Genomic DNA, 22,574 nt, shown 5'->3' with positions numbered 1-22,574 from the left:
CACAAAGTTAAAAGCACACAATTGTATAGGATGTCTTGTATGTTGTAGCATTACAATTACAAATTCATGACAATGCCCCTGAACACAAAATGAGCTCCATGAAGACATGGTTTGCCAAGGCTGGAGTGGAAGAACTTGGAAGGTGGAAGGTCACTTGAGCCCTGACCTCAACCCCACTGAACACCTTTGGGATGAACTGGAACACTGACTGCACTCCAGGCCTCCTCACCCAACATCAGTGCCTGACCTCACTAATGCTCTTGTGGCTGAAGGGACACAAATCCCCACAGCCACGCTCCAAAATCTAGTGGAAAGCCTTCCCAGAAGAGTGGAGGTTATTGTAACAGCAAAGGGGGACTAAATCTAGAATGGCATGTTCAACAAGCACATATTGGTGTGACGGTCAGGTGTCCACAAACTTTTGGCCATAGAGTGTATTTCACTGTAACGGCCCATCCTGAAGAGTTTGTCACTTCGCTATGCTTACAACATAAGTTCATAATGTATTTATTGTTGTGGAACAGCTGCGAAACAAGATAATTACTGTTATCTTTTAAGTTGTTGCAGTTATAAACAGTTGTTTGCTCACCAGCCCCCTTTTTTACTTCCTTTTAAACCGGAAAGCACAAAATCATCTGTCCTGAAGACTTTCCTGTGTCAGGAAACTGAAGCCAAAGCACTGACACTAGAGACTCCTTCCAAAAATGCTAAAGAAACGTCTCCTGACAGGAAACGTCTCCATATCAGTGATTCCACACATTTTATTCATCCATTTATGAGAAGCAAGTTGTTGCTATAGAAATTATAACATATCAGAATGAGCATATCAATATATACCTGTAATTTGCATTGCCGCCCTCTGACCAATCAGAATCAAGAATTCAACATTGCTCTGGTTGAAATCTACAAAATAACCTGAGAGTATATGGATATTTAATTATACAAAGAGAGTAAGTATGAACTTGTGTTCATGTTCATGGCTTCAACTTTAAGTTAATTTATAGCTACTTACTGATGTTTCAGAATGTGTTTTATGTTTTTATCAAGTCTACTGAAGTTGTACTGTAGAGGTTTGGAACATTTTACCATCGTTTACAAGATTTACAAAATTGCTTAAAATTTACCAGGTGCACAGTGAGTTTTTGTAAAATGTACAAAGACAATACATTTTGAAAGTAACTTTAAATGATAACCAGCTTTTCAAAACGAGAACATTGGTAGCTCAGTGCTTAAGGCTTTGAGCTACACATCAATAGGTCATGAGTTCAGATCTCAGCACAGCCAGGCTGCCATGGTTGTGTCCTTGAGCAAGACCCTTAACTTTCAACTGCTCAGCTGTCCTGCTTCAGCTGTAATGTGCTTGGGTTAAAAGAGAAAATGCAACATGTGCATTACTAAATATAAGTTAAATATGAGAGATATCCTGGAGCAAGCTGAAAAGGAGCAACCCTTTATTTTTTCACCTGAAATAATCCTCGACATGACATTTATTTAATAAATAATGAAATGAAGTTCTTCTTTTACGGCGCATGCAGCAGGAAAGTAACACTCGAGGTTATCACCTGCAGTCAAATAAACCTGCTCTGACCTAATGCTTTAAACATGAGGAATTAGACCCAATTAGAGCAGTTCACCTCTCAGATTGCACTGAGAAGTCACTTTACTCAGGAGTCTCTGAGAAATCAAATCAGCCATGCATTCACTATACTTTCATGCTTCTGTCTGTATCTGTTTGGAGATTTCCATACATGTAAAGTTAAAATGAACCCTTTCTGTTGACTACTTATGCTAATATTTTGAAGTGCAATAAGATAATGTATTTTTAAACAAGAGAAAGGAAATGAGGCAAGCTCATGGAGAAAAGTTGCTACTTGCTTCATCATTGACATAAATGTTTTCATCACCTTTTATCACCTCCTCTCTCAGTCTATACAGCCATATTTTCTAACATAATGAATCACCAAAAATCGTAATCATAACAATATTGTAGCAGATAATATTTAACCATATTTCATATAATACCACTTGACAGTGTGAATTCAGAATTGTTAAAAACTGAGGGATAAAATGGCAACTTTCCGAGCTGGATTACTTTCACTGCATTGTAATGGTCACAGAGAACAGAGGCTCTAGTTCTTTCCAGTTTCTCTATAACATGAAAAACTGTGTTCTTTTTTTATTATAACTTCATGAGAGAGGAGAAAAGAGAAGCTGGTGATGTAATGACTATTTATTGCACTTATAAGTGATAGCAGGAAGTAACGTGTCTTGCAGATGTTTCACAACATTAAATGTAACCATAAGCAGTGAAAATGCATGATATGTTGTTCATTTATAAATTACAAATTGTAATTATTGGCAATTGCTCTGGTATAAGAGGAATACAATGTTTCAGGATGTGTTGTTAAAGGAAAATAATCAACTTTGAGGTGCTAACAGTAACTCTGCTTCATGTCAGGCCTCATCACACCACCCCCATCATCCACCCCTAACACACACACACACACACACACACTCACCGAGCTAGCAGGTCGACAAGCTCTGGCTTGGTCATGCCATCAGGCAGGATGCGAGGGATGGCAGCTACACACGTCCTAAACAGGTCGATCTTGGGCTTCCTCTCCCCTCTGTCACACAAACACAGACAGAAATAAAACAGAGTTTAGGAATATTATTCCACTACCACAGCAAAATGGGAAAAACATGTAACTATAGAGTGTAATTACATATGTACTTTAGACAGCACTCTAATACACTTATTTATGCTTTGTATAAGTAGATATTCACAAATTTGCATATTTTCTAAAACCAAAATTCTTCTGATGTTGTAAGAATTCAAACATTTATTTTACTGAAAAGACACTCTCAAGAGAAAGACTTTTTCAGAAAAGGAAATGATGGGAAATTATTATTTCTTTATTATTTCTTTACTATTTAGTCGAGAAAACAACAAGGTTATCGGAAATTCCTTCTAATGGGAAATATGCATCTAATTAGGGATAGAAATGAATGTAAATTCCATGAATGCAGGTCATCTAGAAACTCAGATTCTTGTTTATAGTCTAATTAGTGTGGTTTATAAGATTTGTGAAGAAAATTGACATCTATCATCTATATGATAAACAAATTGATATATGCATCAGAAAAAAAAGCTTTTCAGGGATTCATAACATGACATAATTCTGGAAAGTGGGTGGAGCTTAGGTTTTCTTCAAAAATAATCATAAATTGACTGGTTTAAAAGAATAAATAAATAATGATTGATGTTAACAAATTGGTCATTTCTATTGGTCATTTCATATAAATCCAGCGTGCTGTGTGTAATACTCACGTGATCATGTCCTCCGGTTCCTTATTAAGCATCTGTGCATTAGTAAGCATCATACAGCGACCCACTTCTTTATCCAAATGTCTCAGGATGTTGTCTATGGCTTTCCGAACTTGGGAATAATAGAGAGACATTCCTACATGACAGAACACATGGGATAAAGGATCAAATATATTTAAATTGTTTTCTTTTCTTGTAATTACATAAATAACACATATTTGTGATTATGCAGTGACCAAGAATAGTGCTCAACAAATCAAAACTATTTTATATTATAAATTCTTTACAGTGTTACTGATGAACTTCACACACTCTTGGCTTTTTCTCAACCAGCTTCAGGAGTTTCTTAAATTTCTCAGCATCTACGTTTTACATGATTTTTTTTAACCTTTTAGGTAAAAGCTGCTTCAAACTACAGTTGTCATAGAAACAAATTTCAACCACCAATCTTTATAAACTGTCTTCAAGCTATTGCTTATATACACTTTCAATCTAGTGTGCCTAAACTTTTGATGGTAGTGTAAATACTGTACTTTGCTTGAGTTAATCTGATGTGTTAGTGTTAGTCTAAAAACACTTTTAAAAATTACAAACCACACCGTTTATCTATAGAGTACATAGAGTCTATAGATATACAACTATACCTTTTTTATTCCACTTCATGGTTTCAGTCACTCACCTATAAGTTTGGCCTCCTCCTCGGTGAGTGCTTTGCTCAGGTACGTCTTTTTGACTCGCAGCGTGTTCCCAGATGGAAGCGTGACCCCCGTGTTGGGCATCGGTGGCTCTCCGTCCTTCTGCTGCAGCTTATCGGCGATGACCAGGAATGCACGCAGGCCAATATTCATCCTCTGAAGTACACACAGAGGCATTAGCAAAGCCAAGAGGATAATGTAATGGCATGCAAACACATTTACTGAGTAACTCATCAGTGGATGAAATGGCATGAACACACACAACACAAAACATTGCAAAATAAATTGATTTAGTATAATAACTTCATTATTTATGTACCTCTGGATTAAGACTAAAAGCTTTTGCAGGCTTCCCAACACACAGCAGGTCAAAGATGACTTCTTTCATGGCAAAATCAAGCCTTTCCTGTAACAATGGAGTTAAAAAAGTAAAACAAACAAAAAAAAACCCAAAAAGCCATTCTTTGCTTCATAAAATAATTAACAAACAGTCGCACTGGCAGTTAAAAATGATTACACACCTAATAATTTGTTTCAACTTATAAAACAAGTTACATTAAATACTTTAAATATTTATTACTTACCTACTTACTTACTATTTACTTGCTTATTATTATTATTACATATGAAACTTTTGACTGACGGTTTTGACATTGTGGGGACATTTGTCTGGTCCCCATGAGGATTTTTTTTGTTTTTTTCTTTACCTGTGCAATAAACTGAATGATCTTGACGAAGATATTGAGAGGCATGTCTTTCGGGACCACACTCCGAGACCCTTTCGGGAACAGCGTAGTGACAATATTGTTAAGACGTCTGTTTAGAAAAAACAAAAAGGCAGTAAACAAAATGCAATATATCAATTTATCAAGACCAATCAATTAAACAATCGAACAGAATTCATTTTAACAACTGACATACACTAGGCTTCACTGGCAGCAGGGACAGAAATAACGAGGATTCTGTTACCGTATCGTCTGCTATTTTACTCAATTCTTCTAAGTTTAGTTCAGCTCTATTTTGGAGGTAATTAGTGCATCGCACAATCCTGGCATGACCCCTATACACTAGCTTTATTTAAAGTCATGGCATGAACGTGTGTATATGCTTGAGAGTGTGTGTGTGTGTGTGTGTGTGTGTGTGTGTGTGAGAGAGAGAGAGACTGACAGCTTCCAAGTGGCCGGGGTGACTGCTTGACCTGCAGTGTGCTAATCCCGATTCATATCTTCACAACCTGCTAAAGTAACCGAGCGACTTCTTTATGCTAGAGGTTAGCGGAGGTAAATGCAGCCTCCTGTAGCCTGTAACAACAGACCCTAAGACCACTGAATCAACCTCCAACCCTACTAGAACCCCACACCAGAGCACAGTACAGTAAACACAAAAGACCAGGTTGTGGTGCAATACACACTAAAGGAATTTATGTATTGCACAAAGAACTAGACTGTTTGCCATTAAAAAATAAAACAATGCATTTTCACTGCCCATCAGTCCAGCGGTAAGGTTTATATCTATTTTAGACTGACGCTAACAGACTAACAGAATTTAACGGTACTTGAGGGAAGGGCTAGCAACACCATTGTCTATTGGTTACAGGGTTATGGAAACTGCACCATATATGCCACACACAAATTATTCAATTATTAAATTAATTAATAAAAAACAAATGCTAATATTGACAAGGACAAGATCTCAACTTGCATAAACATTTAATTTCTCAAAAATGTAGCAAAACAAACCCTGCCCAAAAGCACAGAAGTATTTTCACTTTCGAATCATTACGGGGTTCCGCCTTCAGGAAGATGTGTTGATAACATCCTTTACAATTTTCTGTGTTTAGAAATCGGATTCTCTGTTCTTAACCTTGTTAACTTTATATATTTGAGTTGTGCGGATGGTTATGAATTTGCGAGCTGGATTTTTCATCTTGCGTTCATTATTGACAAAATTTTAAAATCTGTCATTAACCAGACCTTTCATCAGTAACCGCATTGCATGTAATTAGAAAAGTCAGATTAAGAAATAATGCCTGAACTATACAAAACATGAGGCATATCTGAGTAAACCAGCTGGCACAACAGGATATTTTCCCTACTACTGTATCTTAATGAGACCAATCATATATATATGTATATATATATATATATACATATATAAGAGAAGAAATATTGAATCTTATGTTTTAAATATGTAAGGGACATACTGTTACTGGAAAATCACTTATTATATAAATATATAAATAAATAATTACTGTTACTAACCCAAATTGATTATTTTCCTATAACAGCAATTTACCAGCAATTACAATTTTTCCTTATTAAACAATGACATGTCACTCTTTTTAACCATTTAAAGTTACATTTCATGTTGTGGAACACCCATAAGACAAGTTAGTTACGGTTCTCCCTTACATTATAGCAGCTCTAAACAGTCGCTCCCTCATCAGCCTCTATTTTTGTTTCAGATAAAAACACAGCTTGTCGCGTTACTAAGAACCAGGAAAGCGCAAACTCCTCCGCCATGAAGACTTTCCCACGATGGAAAACCTACCTACTGTTACAAAGCACTGACACTGGAGACTCCTTCCATAAATGTTAAATAAACATCTCCTTACAGAAAACATCACAATATCAACAATTATGATATACCTTACGTCTTTGTTAAACAAAAAACACTTTTAGATTATGTGTATTATTCACATGACAAGTCCCTGTGTAAGTCGTTTCTATAGAAACAATATGGTATTAGAACAAGCACATTAATATAAAGCTATGATTTGGATTACAGCTAGAATTACTGTCAGAGCTGCTGCTATAGAACATAAATCAACCTTCTGACGAATTAGATTTGAGACTTCAACAGCACTGTGGTATAAAATGTCATAAAATTGTATTAGCTTTTTCGTAACTAATGGAAAATAATAGTTCTTCATAGACTCAGCATTTCACACTATACCTCAGTCCACCTCATTAAAGTGCTACTGCAGTTATAGTGGTCTGGCATTTGGACTAAATTAACACCCTAAAGCTCAAACTGCATCCACTGAGTTATTTTAGAAAACCTAATAAATCATCAGATAAAAAAGGTCCAAACACACGTCTAGGTTCCAAAATGGCACTATTCATTGTTTGCATCCAAGCTCACTGCCAAATAAGGCTGTTAGCCAAGTTCCCAGAGTTTTTCCTTTTCTGTCCTCCACCCGCTCCTGGCCCTCCTTCACTAATTACGCTGAGGCACTGAGTGCATTTACTCTCCACACACACACACACACACACACACACAGTGACGCCACTGGGTGGGGTACAGAGCGTGTGTTATTTATTTCACTGCTCCAGCCTGCCCATAATCCACCAAGAAAGATGGCATTGATGGAGCAGGCATGATGACGTAAACACCACTTCCTGTGGCTCAGCCCAGGCCTGGCTCTCAGTGGGGTTTTAACTGCAGGAGTGTTACACAACACGGGTACACACTCACCCCTGTGTTGCAGTGTTGCTTTCACACTTGATGCGGATCATGTACACCCAGAGGAGACGGTACAGAGACTCCAGCGCTACACGGGCCATCTTCGGGTCTTTGCTCTGCACAACAGAAATGCTCTTTTTAATATGATGTTAAATCACAATTATATATGTAGACATTACAACTATGGCATATTCAAGGAAATAAAATATACTGTATATAATATGTTGCGTTTAGATGCCACCTTTCAAAACCAGTCTAGATAACTACAATAATAATTCAATAATTATAGATAAGTATATCAAATATATTATTTGCTACAGAAGATTTGCACTTAATCCAAAATGGCAATTTAAAGCAGAAATCTGAAAAGCAGTACAGAGTGTAAGGGGAACATCCACTACCTTCAGGTTTGAGAGACAGTTGCTGAGGAAGACATGCCATCTGTTGAGGAAGAACTGTTTCTGACTGACGCATAGCAAACAAGTGACGAGTGGGTAAAGAGCCTGAGCACAAAGACAGACACATGATCAGGAAGTTTTCTAACTGTATATACTTGGCTTAACTTTCAAAAGTTTTCATATATTACAAAAATGATATCCAGGGCTCAGTTTTCCACAAGCAATGGTCACTCACACAAACACACACACACACACACACACACACACACACACACACACACACACACACACACACCCCTCCGTATTCTGAAAAATTCCCAAGCATGAGTACAGTTTTGGTGTATCTATTTCCATAAACATTGTTTATATAGATAATAATTTAGATAAAGTTACAATATATAAGGCATTATTAAAATCAGATGACATAGGCTTTGTCAAGGCAACAATCATTCCTACGATGAAGTTAAAATAGCACTTCTGAAGCAGAAAGAGAGCTGTTCAGAGGTAGCATCTGACCAGAGAGTGTTTCTTCCTAGTAGACAGATCCAGCGTTGTATCATACAAACTCTCCACAAAGTTCCTGAGACAAGGAACGTTGACTTCATTCTTCACAGCCTGCCATTAAAACAAAAATGATCAAGGCTCAGCCAAACAAGTTTCAGCCACAACAATAACAATTAAAATATAGCCAGTGTTATAAAATACATAGTCAATCGCCAAAATTGCATCTTCTACACATATCTACATGTAATGTGTTCACCGGAGTTTTTTTTCTTGAATATACAGTAAATCAGACAGTCCAAATGATAACTCAAGATTTAAATGAGAACACTTAAAGATTGCTTCAAATCTTTCTTAATGTATTATTAAACATTAGTAAATGAAGCAATTTGAAAACAAATATGAAAAATCAACAGAGATTCTCAACTCCTGTCCACTAGTTTACAAATGTTTAATTTTTTTCCTGCCTCCAAAACATCTGATCCAGCTGTTGGGAGCAGAGGAAGCTTGAAATCGGAGTTGAAATGATCAAAAAGCATTTATTAATTAAAATAAAAGACTTTATGATCTAAAAAGTCATTTATTCAAATGATCAAAAGGTTCTGTAGGGGTCTACATACAGTATATAGAACATTTAATGGTTAACCTTCAGGGACAAGCAGAAACCCATGACGGTTCCAAATTTGACCTTATTTCCCAAGAACATACTATATTTACGTTTACAGCATTTAGCAGACGACCTTATCCAGAGTGACTTAGAGAGGCGGATACTAGAATACTAGATGTATACAAGCAGAAAGTTTGTCTGAATTTGTAGAGCCTGAGCCAATACTTGTGCACTCACTGCTGCAACAGGCACCAAAATCTCCACGAAGAGACCAGCCAGAGCCTGCTTGATATCTTTGTCTTTCACTTCCAGGAAATACTGTGCACATTCCTGTAACAGAGAACATGGTGAGGTTTTAGATGCCTGCACTGATGACTTCACCCACAGCAGCGACTCGACGAGACCGCAAAGCAACTCCACTGTACATGATTTATACCGCATATATCAATTAGAAATCTGACGACAGGTGGTTTACTCCAATAAAAATAAAATATCATTGATAGAGGCATAGCCTGGTTTATGCTTTCAGTACGAAGTGTCTCATGAACACAGACGAACAGGACACGTTAGAAAATCGATCAAAATCAATGTCACTTGTCTCAGGAGCGATGACATCTACAACACAAAGGTTGAAATAAACCTTTATAAATGTTTACGCAGGTTTATACGTGTCTGTATAAATCCCAAATAAGTATTTAAATACTTTTATTACCTATTTACATAATAGCCAGAAATACAAATTCTGTTAGAATTCCAATAGCATTGTCAGTTAATTTTGTACTTCATACACACACACACACACACACACACACATACACACAAGGGCTCCTGAATTTTTGCCACACTTTCAGTTTCTCTCTTTTGGATGAGTATCTTTTGATACTTATTTTATCCCACTCTCAAAAGATTATTTTAACACTGTTAAAAGATCCAGTAAGCCCACATATGGTAACATATTTAAACTGTAAATATGTGTGAGATTATTTTTTGCTGTTGGAACCTTCCGGCACACGGCTTTAATACTCTGTACTGATTTGTTAATAAACAAATGTGGTAGAGGTTGCGTTTCGCAAACTCACTTTTCAACCTACGAAACAACGTGTGTTTGCTTGCAATGCTATGAGTCATAAATACTGTAGTACAGAGTGTATACATATTCGATAAAAGCACAAGATGTGAATTTTATCATGTTATTATTAGAAGAAGAAGCAGCCTTTATTTGTCACATATACATTACAGCACAGTGAAATTCTTTTTCACATATCTTCCAGGTTTCACAGCTTCCTAACAAGCTGGGGTCACCCATGATACAGTGCCCCTGGAGCAGACAGGGTTAAGGGCCTTACTCAAGGGCCCAACAGTGGCAGCTTGGCAGTGCCGGGACTTGAAGCCCTGACCTTCTGATCAGTAACTTAGAGCCTTAACTGTTGAGCTGCCAAAGCCAATGTTACATATAGCACTTACGCTGTTTTAATACAAAATGTTTTCAGTCAGTCAGATCATTATCAGTATTTTCCTAACTCTAAATCCTTATAAATTTAACTTTTTGCAAATTTGAGTTTTTTGATATTACGTCAGATATGTTTTACATATGCACTGCTCTGTGTTACATTACCACCTGAACCAACAGGAACAAAGATTCCAAGCAAATACAAGGTGCTGATCTTGCATCTTGTTTTTTTCCATGTGGGTTTTTTCCAGGATTACAAAAATAGAGCTCACTGTTCCCCTATAATGTTACTTTTGTGGAAGTAATGTGTGTTGTTATAATAATTTAGACACGCCCATGATGTAGTAAGCCTGTGCAATGCTTTCAAAGAAAAAAAAAACTAATTTCATTCTTTTTAAGGTATTTTTCCACAGAACAAATGGGTTCATAGCTTGGCAAATTGAGTTGATAATTGAATAGTGCAAAAGAAAACATCTTACAGATTTAACGCCTAACTGGACGCATTAGTCTACAGCATACTTACATCAACTTTCACTTAAACTCTTGAATAACTATCAGTTAATGTGCTATGAATAGCCTGATACAGATTACGTAACTATAGTTAAAACAATATGCGCACTGTGCTGCCATCAGAGTGAGAATATGTTGTGTATGGTGTATAACTTCCAGGAAACTTTGCGACATTCATCACTTTCTCATCACTTTCTCATCACTTTACAGTACCTGCATGAATTGAAAAGATGCCTCAAAGTCCTCGACGGGATACATCTTCACCCTGAAGAACTTCAGACCCATGATGAGACTGATGGTGCTCTGGACCACGCAGGGGTTCTGCTCCTTCTGACGGAGCTCCTTCAGCTCACTCAGAAACTTCTTCTTCACAGCAGGGAATCTGAGGCAGGGCCAAGCGAGAGGAGTAAAAACAAGACCATATACTTTTAGAAGAAGATGAGAGATCTGTATATCACGGTCATTTTTCCATCTTGAATTCAATCCAACAATGCATGACACTTAAGTAAACCATTAAGCAGGATAATTTTTTTAAACAGAGTAGGGTAAAATATATTTCACGAGATTCTGAGAATGAGTTCTGAACAAATTTCACATAAAGATGCAGAATCATTTTATTTTAGGTACGAAAAAATGGACTTGGACAAGGACTCAAAAAGAAAGATAAAAAAGATAAAACTAAAAGCATGGAGTATGAACAAGAAGAATATTAAACGATAATCTAACTAACACAGTACAGACCTTTAGCTAATTAAATATATTATATATAATGAGACTACACCCTTCATCTCTCTCTCTCTCCCTCTCTCTCTAGATCTATTTCTAGTCAAAACAAGTAGTCCTTAAATTAAAATTAAAATTATAATGTTTCCCCAAACAAGTAGTTTTCATTAAGAACTTAGGAGAAGCAGTGTGGAGCTTGTAGACATCTGGGCAAAGCATGTATAGTGTATTGTTTTCCTTTTTTGTGTGTGTGATCTACTCACTTTGCCTGAGCCAAGACTCCTATTACTTCTGCATATAAATCTGCTACAATGTGCATATTGGCAATGTTAGGACCGTTGTACCTGAAAACATGCAGAAAACACCATAATGTTATAGCTGAGTGAAACAGGAAGATCTGACGTACTGGTAGTGGATAGAAGAAGATCAGAATATTACCCTTCTTTGTATTTAAAGTGCTTAAACGCCAAGTCAATGACTTCCTGGACCAAAGTGTCGAGAACAGGGTGGAGAGGCATCTAATCATTGAGGGAGACAGAAATGATCATTAGAAAGCTTATATGTAGCTCCTGTCATAACTTTTTACATGCTTCATCCATGTTTCATTATCTTAAAGAACCTGAGCAGTGCAGCACTTGTGGCTGAACTCTAAACTCAAAAATATTTGTACCAAAATATCCAAACCAATATCTGTAAAAATCAACCTGAATATATGAGGAAAATAATATTGCATTGTGACTCATCAAAGAGAACGCAAGAGACTATATAGGAACAAAAATAAAGTGTCTAATAAAAGTAGCGGTCATCTTGAGGCCAGAAAAAGATCCACCAACAGTTTCCTCATTCATCGGTTTCATCTCTGGCATAACAATCTCACGCGTGTGTAAATTTGTGGGTAACATTTTACCAACCTGAAAAATGCTTGCTTTACAGTTAAGTAATAAATTCAATGTCATTAATAATAAAATAATCATGTGCCTATAAGTAATAACAATGAAAGTAATGTTAATAATCACAATTGCACATGTGGGAAACTCAGACTTAAATATTGGGAATGAGGATTAGTATCAACATAAACAGGATACTAAATGAGGTTAAGTGTCAAGGTCTGTTCATGCTAGTTTACATTATAATCAACATTGTAAATGTAAATTAGAATGAACAGACATGGATCTTCATCAAGCCATTAGTCCTTCAGTTGACTAACAGGTGCGTTTGCGTACATGACTCACCAGGCATGAATATTATATATGTTACCATATATGAGGTTATTACATAAGTTGATATCAACACTAAAACACACTCACCTGTATTTATAAATAAAGCTATAATGACATTAGACTGTGGGTAAATTTGACTTATTTGAGTGCTAAAATGAATAAAAACCTAGCTATAAATAGTATTTGCAAGTTAACTACCTGCAGACGTGGCTGGAAAAATGGTTCAGTTTTCTCCTTGATTGTGACCTTAAACAGTTTTATAAACGAGCAGACAAAATCCCTCTAAATCAGAAATGAATTTTTCCTCTTTTTCTTTACTTCTTTCCTAGGATCTTAGATCACTGTAATTCCTTTCTTTTATTGGCCCAGTATCGCAACACGTGCAGAAAGTAGGGCGTGTTTCTCGTGAATTGGCGCTGTAAATGCACATTAGCGTATGTCATGTCAGGAAGTTGTTTCCATGCAGCTTAAGCTAAGTGATCATTTGAGTTCGAATCAGCTCTTGTTTTGATATTGTACAACAATTTCTTGAACCAAGCACAGTTTCGCTCATATGCCATTCCATGTGCTCAAATCTGTGGTTCTGTCTACGTAACTTTGATGAATAAGGGTAAAATGCTGATGATGTTAAATTAGAGGCCATAGACTCATCATTGCATTATCCTCAAAGCTTCAATGAAACAAGAAAGACATGAAACATGAAAATGTCAGCCACAAACTGGCTGACGAGTCTGATCAAATACATCTGGGGTAAATTTTGTAAGCTTGTGCTTTTCTCTGAGGTTGCTGCTAATAAAAAGACATAATAGACATTATAAAGACTTCATAAAGACACAATTTTGTAAATTTTAAAGATCTATATGTTAGATTATGACACTAGATAATTCAGTGTCCATCCAACCTGCTGAGGTGCCAACTCACATGTTGGTTTGAGTGAGATAATACTGTATCAAGTACCTGTTTGAGAACTTCTATAAGAACAAGGGAGAAGATGAAGTCGATGGCCAGATCTCTCCTCTCCAGTAGATAATCTCTCTGCTGTTCATCACTGAGACAGAGAGTGAGAGAAGAACAATGAACAGATTGTGTAAGCTATATTCAACCTCGCTGTCTCATCCTCAATCACAGATTAAAACATTATTGTGCAGCGATGAAACACAGCTCTCCATGACTCAGTGCTGGGCTGGACGTGTGATGTCACTGGGCTATTTTGGCACTGCTGAATCAATCCGCCAAGTCGAGCCTGGAGGCGAACATTTTAATGGTCCATTATAGTGTATTTCTGTTATGTCAGTGATATTTATAAGGAGAGGTGTCATATAGTCCATGGCAGAGAAAATATACCCACCCAAACACACCCAAATACAAAATCACATGGAATTCAATACCAACAGAGGTCCATTCAGTTTTATAGAGTAAAACAATAATGTAATGGTCTTACAACACAATTCTCACTGCTCTTATCCTTGTGAAAAAGGGTAACAAGTCTCACTTTTTGGACTTTGTGCTGGAGCGTGGTCTGTACTCATGGGATTCATCGTCCACTCCATTCTGCCTCCTGTACCAGTCGAACAGCGTGCGGAGGATAGAGGGCAGGCAGTACTCTGCCAAAGAACTCATAGCGCTGATCAACTGGAAGGCAAATGATTTATACAGTTAAATATTGGTGAAGAAGAAGAAGAAGAAGAAGAAGAAGAATATAAACACAGGTACAGGTATATCATAGATCACAGTTATATCATAGATCACAAGCATGTAAAATTAATAATAATCATAGACTTTCAATAAAGGGAAAGGAATATGGACAAAAATAATAATAATAATAATAATAATAATAATAAAAGCTCTCACAGTACTGATGAACTGGAAGGCAAAAACAATTGCACATTTAAATGTAGGATATTTGTAACCTCCATCTGCACTTTATTACTTTATGTCTGAATTGTAGTCATGACATATAATAACATTTAGTAAAGATATATAAACAGTAATAAACAATAATTCTAGAAGAAAGTCATTAGGTGAGTGGAAAAAAATGGTGCAAAAGACGGCTTTTAGTTGCATTTCAAAATGAGGAAGGGAGACGCAATCTCAGAGATGTGGACAAAAGTGTTTCACTCTTTACTGAATGTTGCATAATTAACTGCTTGAAGTCACAGTTCAACTGTTTCTGGCATATTTAGGTATAGTTAGTCCCATTTCAAAAATCTGTTTTAATCTGTTCCAATTTGGCTGCAATGTGAAGGAACTTTAACGTCACAGAAAGCAGAGAGGAGGACAGAGAGCAAAGCAGCAGAAACCTAAAGACATGGTCAAAGTGGATTTCTTCACCAGAGTGGAGTAAAAGCAGGCTTTTATCAGTGGTCCTGGTGTGACGTGTTTCTAGCGGGAAATTAGTGGAAAGCTAACCATAGCCAGGGAGTTTGTTGTTTGAGAGGAGCAGAGAATGACCTCAGCCCTGTGCCCACACTCAAGATTGATTCTTAGGATCAAAGTTCATGTAGGTGAACTTGGAGCAAAGCAAAATTGAAGAAGGCGAATGCAAAATTAACCACTAACAGAAGCGAATTCCTTCTTTTTTTGTGTACTGCATCCTCTACCAGTTAAAAGAATGGGCTTTCTCACCAATTTATTTGTTTCCGGTGTTACCAAAGACACAAATCTTGGTTGACATGGTAAACTTTCTCCTCCCATCCAGTGACAATTTTCACATTCTGAACAGACTTCACTGTTAAAAATTAATTTAATAATATTCTTCCTTAATTAACGTAATTAATAAAATCAGTTGATTCATCTCAAAGGATTTAATCAAACAAAATATGGATTTTTAAAGTTTAGGACAATTCTCATGAGTGGGCTAAAGAAAAAGGACAATCCACGTGGATGAGAACATCCATGAAAGATGAGGTGTGTAAGGTACAGGAATAGAACATACAGAAAGAAAGATGTCAAAATGAGTATGAGAAAAAACAACAACTGAGAAGGTTAAAAATGGAGGCAAAGAGGTGAGTATGTATAGTATATCTTAGATAGTGGGGAGGAAAGGAGTAAAAAGGAGAAGAGAGGAGTGATAGGTTTGGGGCTCAGGGAGAACACAGAACCGTTCATTCTGAAAGAAGAATCATCTCTCTGTGAGGTAGCTGAAAGACCAGGAACTACACACACACACACACACACACACACACACACACACACAAAGCCCTGTGAGCCCTGAATGAGCCTGCTATCTACCTGGAGCACACACACACATACACACACACACACACACACACACAGAATGCTTACAAACCTGACTATGAAAATAAAACTGCTTGCTCACCAGAACATTTGGATGTTTTTTTTTTTTTTAATGCTGTAACACGGCACGTAACATGGCACATAACAGGCTTTATCCAACATAAATCTCTAATAATTACTTAATCTGATATCTAATAATTTCTTTTATACCACAACAATTTGCTATTTATTGTATTTTTTTTATTATTAGTTAAAGAACAACATATACTTTTCTAGTTAATGCATCAGTGCATCTGCAAAACAAGTTGGTTCCTGTTATCACTTATGTTATAGCGGCTATAAATAGTCTCTCCCTCACCAGCCTCTGTTTTTATCTCTCTAGAAGCAAATAAAACAAAAAAAAAAAACAGCTTGTCTTGTTATTGAGAAACCAGAAAGCACCATTACAAAGTGCTGACAATGGAGACTCATTCCATAAACGTTAAATAAATGTCTCCTTGCAGAAAAGTTCAAAAATGGTCTTTGGTAAATAACACTTTTTTTATTTGTTTATTATAAAACTTACTCCTGGTGTATTATTTATTAGTATACAGCCAGCACTACTGTCAGAGTTGCTGTTATAGGAAATGAATCAACACCTTCTGACCAATCAGAATTAAGAAATCAACAGTGCTGTTGATCCAACTACAGATCTAGAGGAATTATTAAAATAGGAAACATTTTAAAAATTGAAGTTAAAAGTACATTTAACAAAATAAAAGAACTAAAAAAGAACAAATATGCTTTTATACAACACAGAACTATCCCATAATCCTGTCCTTAGATTTTACTATTCATCATTTATAAATCATTTCCGTATTCCCACTGATGTGGGCCAGAGCGATCCATAAGCATTTCAATAAAATATAAAGCCTGATTAATCTTTGGCTTGGCAGATCAGGCTAAAAGGTTCCCGTCTGCAGGAGCTGACATTTGGTCATTTCTCGGATATCATGTTTCCTGTATATATATCTGTTTGTCTGTATATAAAGGATCTCATCTTTAAATCTATATAAAAAAGTTTAGTGATGTGCTCAGCTGAGTGAAGTGCACCTACTTGGTCAAACTGTGGATCCTCACCCCTCTGCAACGATTTAGTTAAAGGCTTCTCCTGAAAAAGGAAAAGAACATAAAATAACTTTATTACATCTGAAGAACAGTCATCAACTGGTGTATTCTATCGTAGTGCAGCAAACATTATTTTTAAGGTTTATTTTTAAGATTTTATACAGTCTACCACATGCATATATCACTGAGAGACTGCGTTCGTGTTTGGCGTGCTATTTTTCCCGTTGTAACTCTTAGAAATGAAACTTTATTATTTTAAAAATAATTTGTCAACACTGAATCTAAGAAAACATGTCTTTAACCATTCAAAATCCATGTTAACCAATTGCAAGCAAATACACTTTATTTTCTCTAAGGTTCCCTGGTTGACAATGGCTGCATTTCGCTCTTAACATGGTTGGGTCTTTTTAGCATGGAATTAGCAAAATGACAAAATATGGCTAACTAGCATCATGCTAAAGTCATGAGGACATTCTAACGATTTATTTAACGTGTATCTTTTTTTTTTTTTTTTTTTTTTTTTTTTTTACTAATTTACTTTCAATCTATAATTTGGGTAACAGGGTTGTACCTTCAAATTGACCTTGTCAATTAATACCTTAATGTCAATGAGAATAAAGAAAAACAAATGAGAGAACTTATTTTTCCTTTTGATGTCACAACTTCTGAAGATGCAAAAATCTTCCAAATATTTCATAGGGATGGACGTGTTCAGGTAACAGGGCTGAGGAAGTGTTGTGGGAGAGTAAAATAGTATATAGTGGATGACTCATGGAAAGCATCTGATGTTCAAGCATGAGATGTTAAATGTACAGTATTCACACATTAAAGCCAAAAAAAAAAAATTTTTGAAGTATTTTAATTCATTTTAATTTTTGTTCTAAAGTGCAGTTATGCTGGGTTGGAAAATGGCAAAAATGCTTTTTTCAAAGTGCTACTGAGGTTTTATTAATATTTTGAGCTATTTTTCTGAGACATACACATAGGTGGTCTACACCTATGTCTTTTAAAATGGCTTTTACCTTTGCTTTATTTACATATTTTTAAATGTAACATCAGTTGGTCATGAATGGTGCCACAATTGTGGAACCTTCCACCTACATGATCCACATAAAATGCAGGAAAAAGTAGAGGCACACTGTCTTGGTGTTTCCGATCAAACAACCATGCTTTTTCCACGCCTAAGTTATTCAATGACACATAAATAAGACATCCAAGGTCGTGCTGTTGGCTTTCTTACAGCTCAATCAAACACTTATATCGGCTTTAACTTTACGCAGTGCAGTCAAGAGCAAAGAGAAGTCAACAGAGCTAAACGAGTCTATAGGCCCAGACAGACAGGACGCTGAGGTCAATTCAATTTATGCTGATTCAGCTCAATAACAAAGCCTTTTAGTTTTGGGCTCATAAATATTTCAGCTGAAAGTTGTTCTGGAGCAGAATTGATTAAGCTTATATTTATAGAAAGTGCAATGTTCTTTTCAGAAACAAATGCCCTTTTGTATGAGCTTAATGCAGTCATTGATCAGTTTTTACGACACTCATAACAAAAAAAACAATGTCTGCCCACTAGATTACTCATCTGAGCTACTGTTATTTCATTTATTAAAAGTGCAAACAACTTTCTCAATATTAATAAAGATGACAGGGAGGAAGGTGTACTTTACATTTCGGAAATGGACAGAAGATTTACAGTCTCATCTTGTAGTCCTTCCCTACTTTTTATAGGACGCTGTAACCTGTAAAGGCATTCACCCTTTCCGCCTCCTCACATTTCTCTGTAAATCTTCCTCGACCTGTAAATCTTTTTGACTCTCTCAGCATGTTGATAGGCCTTGGAATGCTGTGAAACATATAGTCATAGGCTGTACTACCACTAACCACTTTAAAATACTTTACTGAACCTTAAGGATATGAATCACTAACATTTTGCTAGCATGAAAATGGCTAGTAACTTGCCCGTGTATTTTCTACACAGGAAAACTGAATATTTTAGACTATATCATTGGGCACGGCTTGCAAAGAGTATTTGTTTCTACACTAGCTAGCACTAGCGTGGCGAGTCTCTAAGACTAGCACCTCCGTGTTAGCATACCATTACAGAAAACCTATAAGACAATAACATGGCTAATACTGTACTTATTCAGGCAATTTGCCAAATAGTCTTAAATCCTTTAAGACAAAAATTATTGACATTAACACTAACACACAACACTAACCAGATATATCATCAGGCTGTAAATATGTTTGCTAACCCATGAACATCAAATGGTACCATATTGTAAGAACTAGTCACATTTCAATTGGGTTTTATTAGAAAGAAAAATAAACTCTCTTTTTAACCAACATATAGACATATTAATTGCCAGTCATCATTTCTCAGAACTCTTTAGAACTATTGACAATGTTGCTATAAAAAATACTACAAAATCTTACACAATCACTTAAAAACTACATAGGCAGCACACAAAAACATGTTGAGAATGCTACACACACTTTAACTCTCACTTTATCCCTGAGCAGAGGGCAGCAGGTGCTGGTGCCTGTGGCCAACGTTACCAACTGACGTATCCGGGACCATTCTCTAATATCCTTTCACCTTAACTTGACCCTGTCACACATCTGTTTTTATTCCTTGGCCTTATTCCTGGCTTGTCTTTACTCCATACCTCTCTAAAGCCAGTGATCACGTAAGCAATGGCATGTGATCTGAATTTCTGGAGTAATGGAACGAGGTAAACGTTGTTTTGGGTTTCCTACTAATGCACCATTTGAGACACACTTTTTTTTTTTAACTTTTTTATCTTCATTCCAAAAGTATTCTTTAAAGAACTTAATTTTAAAAAATGTTTATTGGGAATATCACCAATACAAACACTAATATTAGCAAATATTTTGGGCAAGTGATTTACAGGAAGAAAATGTCCCAGTATGTCCTCGTATCTTATGGAACAGTATCTGAGCTTCCTGGTGTCCCTTCTGCATGTACCAGTTCCTTTAAAGGCAGTACGACACTAATAACCCAGCAATTGTGAGCTTGTTCATAATACAGGCCCAGTTTAAGTCACATACGTTATATGGCCAAAAGTAAATGGACACCTGACCATGTGTGGGCCTTCTCCAAATGACTGCCACAAAGTTGGAATCACACAATTGCATAGAATGTAGTATTACAATTTCCCTTCACTGGAACTAAGAGGCCCAAACCTGTTCCAGCATGAAAATGCTCCTGTGCACAATGCAAGCTCCATGAAGACATGGTTTGCCAAGGTTGGAGTGGAAGAACTCGAGTGGCCTGCACAGAGCCCTGACCTCAACCCCACTGAACACCTTTGGGATGAACTGGAACCCTGGCTGTACACCAGGCCTCCTCGCCCCGCATCAGCGTCTGACCTCACTAATGCTCCTGTGACTGAATGTGCAAATCCCCACAGCCACGCTCCAAACTCTAGTGCAAAGCCTTCCCAGAAGAGTGGAGGCTTTTCTAGCAGCAAATGAGGAACCAAATCCATATCAATGTTCATGATTTTGGAATGGGATGTTCAACATGCACATATGGGTGGGATGGTCCACATACTTTTGGCCATACAGTGTATTTTAAGTTTAAACAAAACGTATTACCTATTCACCTATTACTAATTCAAAATATTATACATCAAAAGATAATTAACCCAAACACATTAATGGCGCTGTTGGGCACAGGGTCAGAGTAAATTCTTTGAAATGCAGCCTATGAACACTCAACACAAACTGGGCAGTGGAGGAGCCTATGTCTTGAAATGTTGAAATACTCGATCGAAGCTTGAACAAAAAGCTTTTTAAGGTCTGACTGGCATTTCTGTAGTACTTTGAGTTTAACTAAAGAATGCATTCTGATCTTAGAAAAAAAAGGTTCATCTTCTTAGTTTCTTCATTATTCCAGGTGACATAATTATTTCAAAATGTCACATTATTTTCACTTTGATAAATTTTGGGACCAATGCGCAATTTTAAAGCTCAAATTTTTAAATAATTAAATAGATCAGACAGACAGATAGATAGATAAACAATAAAAAAGGTTATAAATAAAAAGGTTACATCTAGCACCTTTTAGGTGCATGCAAGCTTAATGGTCCTATGAAGAGCCTTACAGCAGAGAGTTTCCCCTTCCCAAAAGACTTCAAACAGAAACCCTTTAAAACCTAGAACTCCAACCATCTCTAAACCACCCATTGACGGTTCACCCATGAGGAACCCATTTTCTAAGAGTACACATTTAGAAAATTTAAGACTCGCAAGGGTTATACATTAAGAAACCTTTAAAGAACCCTACAACATATGCTTCCATATTAGAAAAGGCTCCTAGTAGAACTGTTTATGTAGCAAAGTCTTAATTATTCAATTTCTAAGAGTATACTTTCATTTCCCACCATTTTTTTCTGTCCTGTTTATCAAGGATATTTTTTGTCTTTGTCTTTTTTTTAACTAATAAGCACTGTATGTTTGTGTGTTTGTAGTTGGATGTACTTTCAGGGAAATAAAATCCATAAAAATATTTGAAAACACTAAGTACAGATCTCTTTTAGAAATCTGTACTGTGTTCAGTCAGGATGAACTTTCAATCTTATATCACTTAAGAATGTTGGAATCCTGTTTGAGAGGTACAGTAGACAGAATGCTATTAGTTTTTCATAACTGAGGAAGTGTGTACTCTAAGGCATTTTAGAAAGGCTCAGTTGAGGAAAGGAGGGTCAATTTTAGCTAAATAGTGTGCTATATTAAGTTTCATAAACCAATATCCTGTCTTCTTCTCATAAGAAACGAAATCAATGTGAGGGCACATATTGATTCCCGCTCCCTTTTAGCAGTGAAAATTAAATTTCATTCCATTTTCACTCAGCTGAAAGCTGATGTCCTCAAGACATGTGGGTCAGATTCAGTTTCTGACCCTAAGTTATGCCATTATATGTAGTTTACCTTACTTCCTGTTCTGCTTTATACTGCCAGGTGACAGTTTGTGTAAATGCCTTTAGATAGGATGCTGATATACAGTGACATCATGAGTTATGTAAGGAATGAAACATCTGTAAGGAAGAAAAACATCTGTTTTAGGAAAATAATTAATGACAGGGAGTTGTGATGTGTGACGCAGAGTTACTGATACCATCCGGAAGTTGATTATTTTCCAATAACAGTACATCCTGAAGTGTTTTATTTCTTTTATACCACACGATTTTTATTTATTAAAGAATGACACATTGTACGTTTTATATGTTTATCATTATATTTAATGTTGTGGAATGTCCACAGAACAAGTTGGTTCCTGTCATTACTTACAGTATAACAGTTATAAA

The 22,574-nt window shown here is 36.4% G+C and overlaps 1 protein-coding gene across 6 annotated transcripts in view; it reads right to left on the bottom strand.

Moving 5' to 3' along the window:
* Window positions 1-22,574, bottom strand: part of frya (furry homolog a (Drosophila)) — an 89,099-nt gene that overhangs the window by 45,611 nt on the left and 20,914 nt on the right. For all 6 annotated transcript variants that reach the window (XM_053239545.1, XM_053239546.1, XM_053239541.1 and 3 more), the window contains exons 3-17: window positions 17,231-17,284; window positions 14,390-14,529; window positions 13,855-13,945; window positions 12,116-12,195; window positions 11,941-12,021; window positions 11,168-11,336; window positions 9,232-9,324; window positions 8,403-8,501; window positions 7,890-7,991; window positions 7,501-7,604; window positions 4,731-4,839; window positions 4,343-4,429; window positions 4,008-4,179; window positions 3,332-3,464; window positions 2,520-2,627 (exon numbers count right to left, since the gene is read on the bottom strand). In XM_053239545.1, coding sequence (XP_053095520.1) covers window positions 2,520-2,627; window positions 3,332-3,464; window positions 4,008-4,179; window positions 4,343-4,429; window positions 4,731-4,839; window positions 7,501-7,604; window positions 7,890-7,991; window positions 8,403-8,501; window positions 9,232-9,324; window positions 11,168-11,336; window positions 11,941-12,021; window positions 12,116-12,195; window positions 13,855-13,945; window positions 14,390-14,529; window positions 17,231-17,284 — 1,622 coding nt within the window. The remainder of the gene's footprint in view (window positions 1-2,519; window positions 2,628-3,331; window positions 3,465-4,007; window positions 4,180-4,342; window positions 4,430-4,730; window positions 4,840-7,500; window positions 7,605-7,889; window positions 7,992-8,402; window positions 8,502-9,231; window positions 9,325-11,167; window positions 11,337-11,940; window positions 12,022-12,115; window positions 12,196-13,854; window positions 13,946-14,389; window positions 14,530-17,230; window positions 17,285-22,574) is intronic.

The sequence above is a fragment of the Pangasianodon hypophthalmus genome, chromosome 14 (genome assembly GCF_027358585.1).
Source record: "Pangasianodon hypophthalmus isolate fPanHyp1 chromosome 14, fPanHyp1.pri, whole genome shotgun sequence".
In the NCBI taxonomy this organism is placed as follows: domain Eukaryota; kingdom Metazoa; phylum Chordata; class Actinopteri; order Siluriformes; family Pangasiidae; genus Pangasianodon; species Pangasianodon hypophthalmus.
Note: the sequence above shows the minus strand (reverse complement) of the source record. Positions and strands in the feature narration are given on the sequence as shown.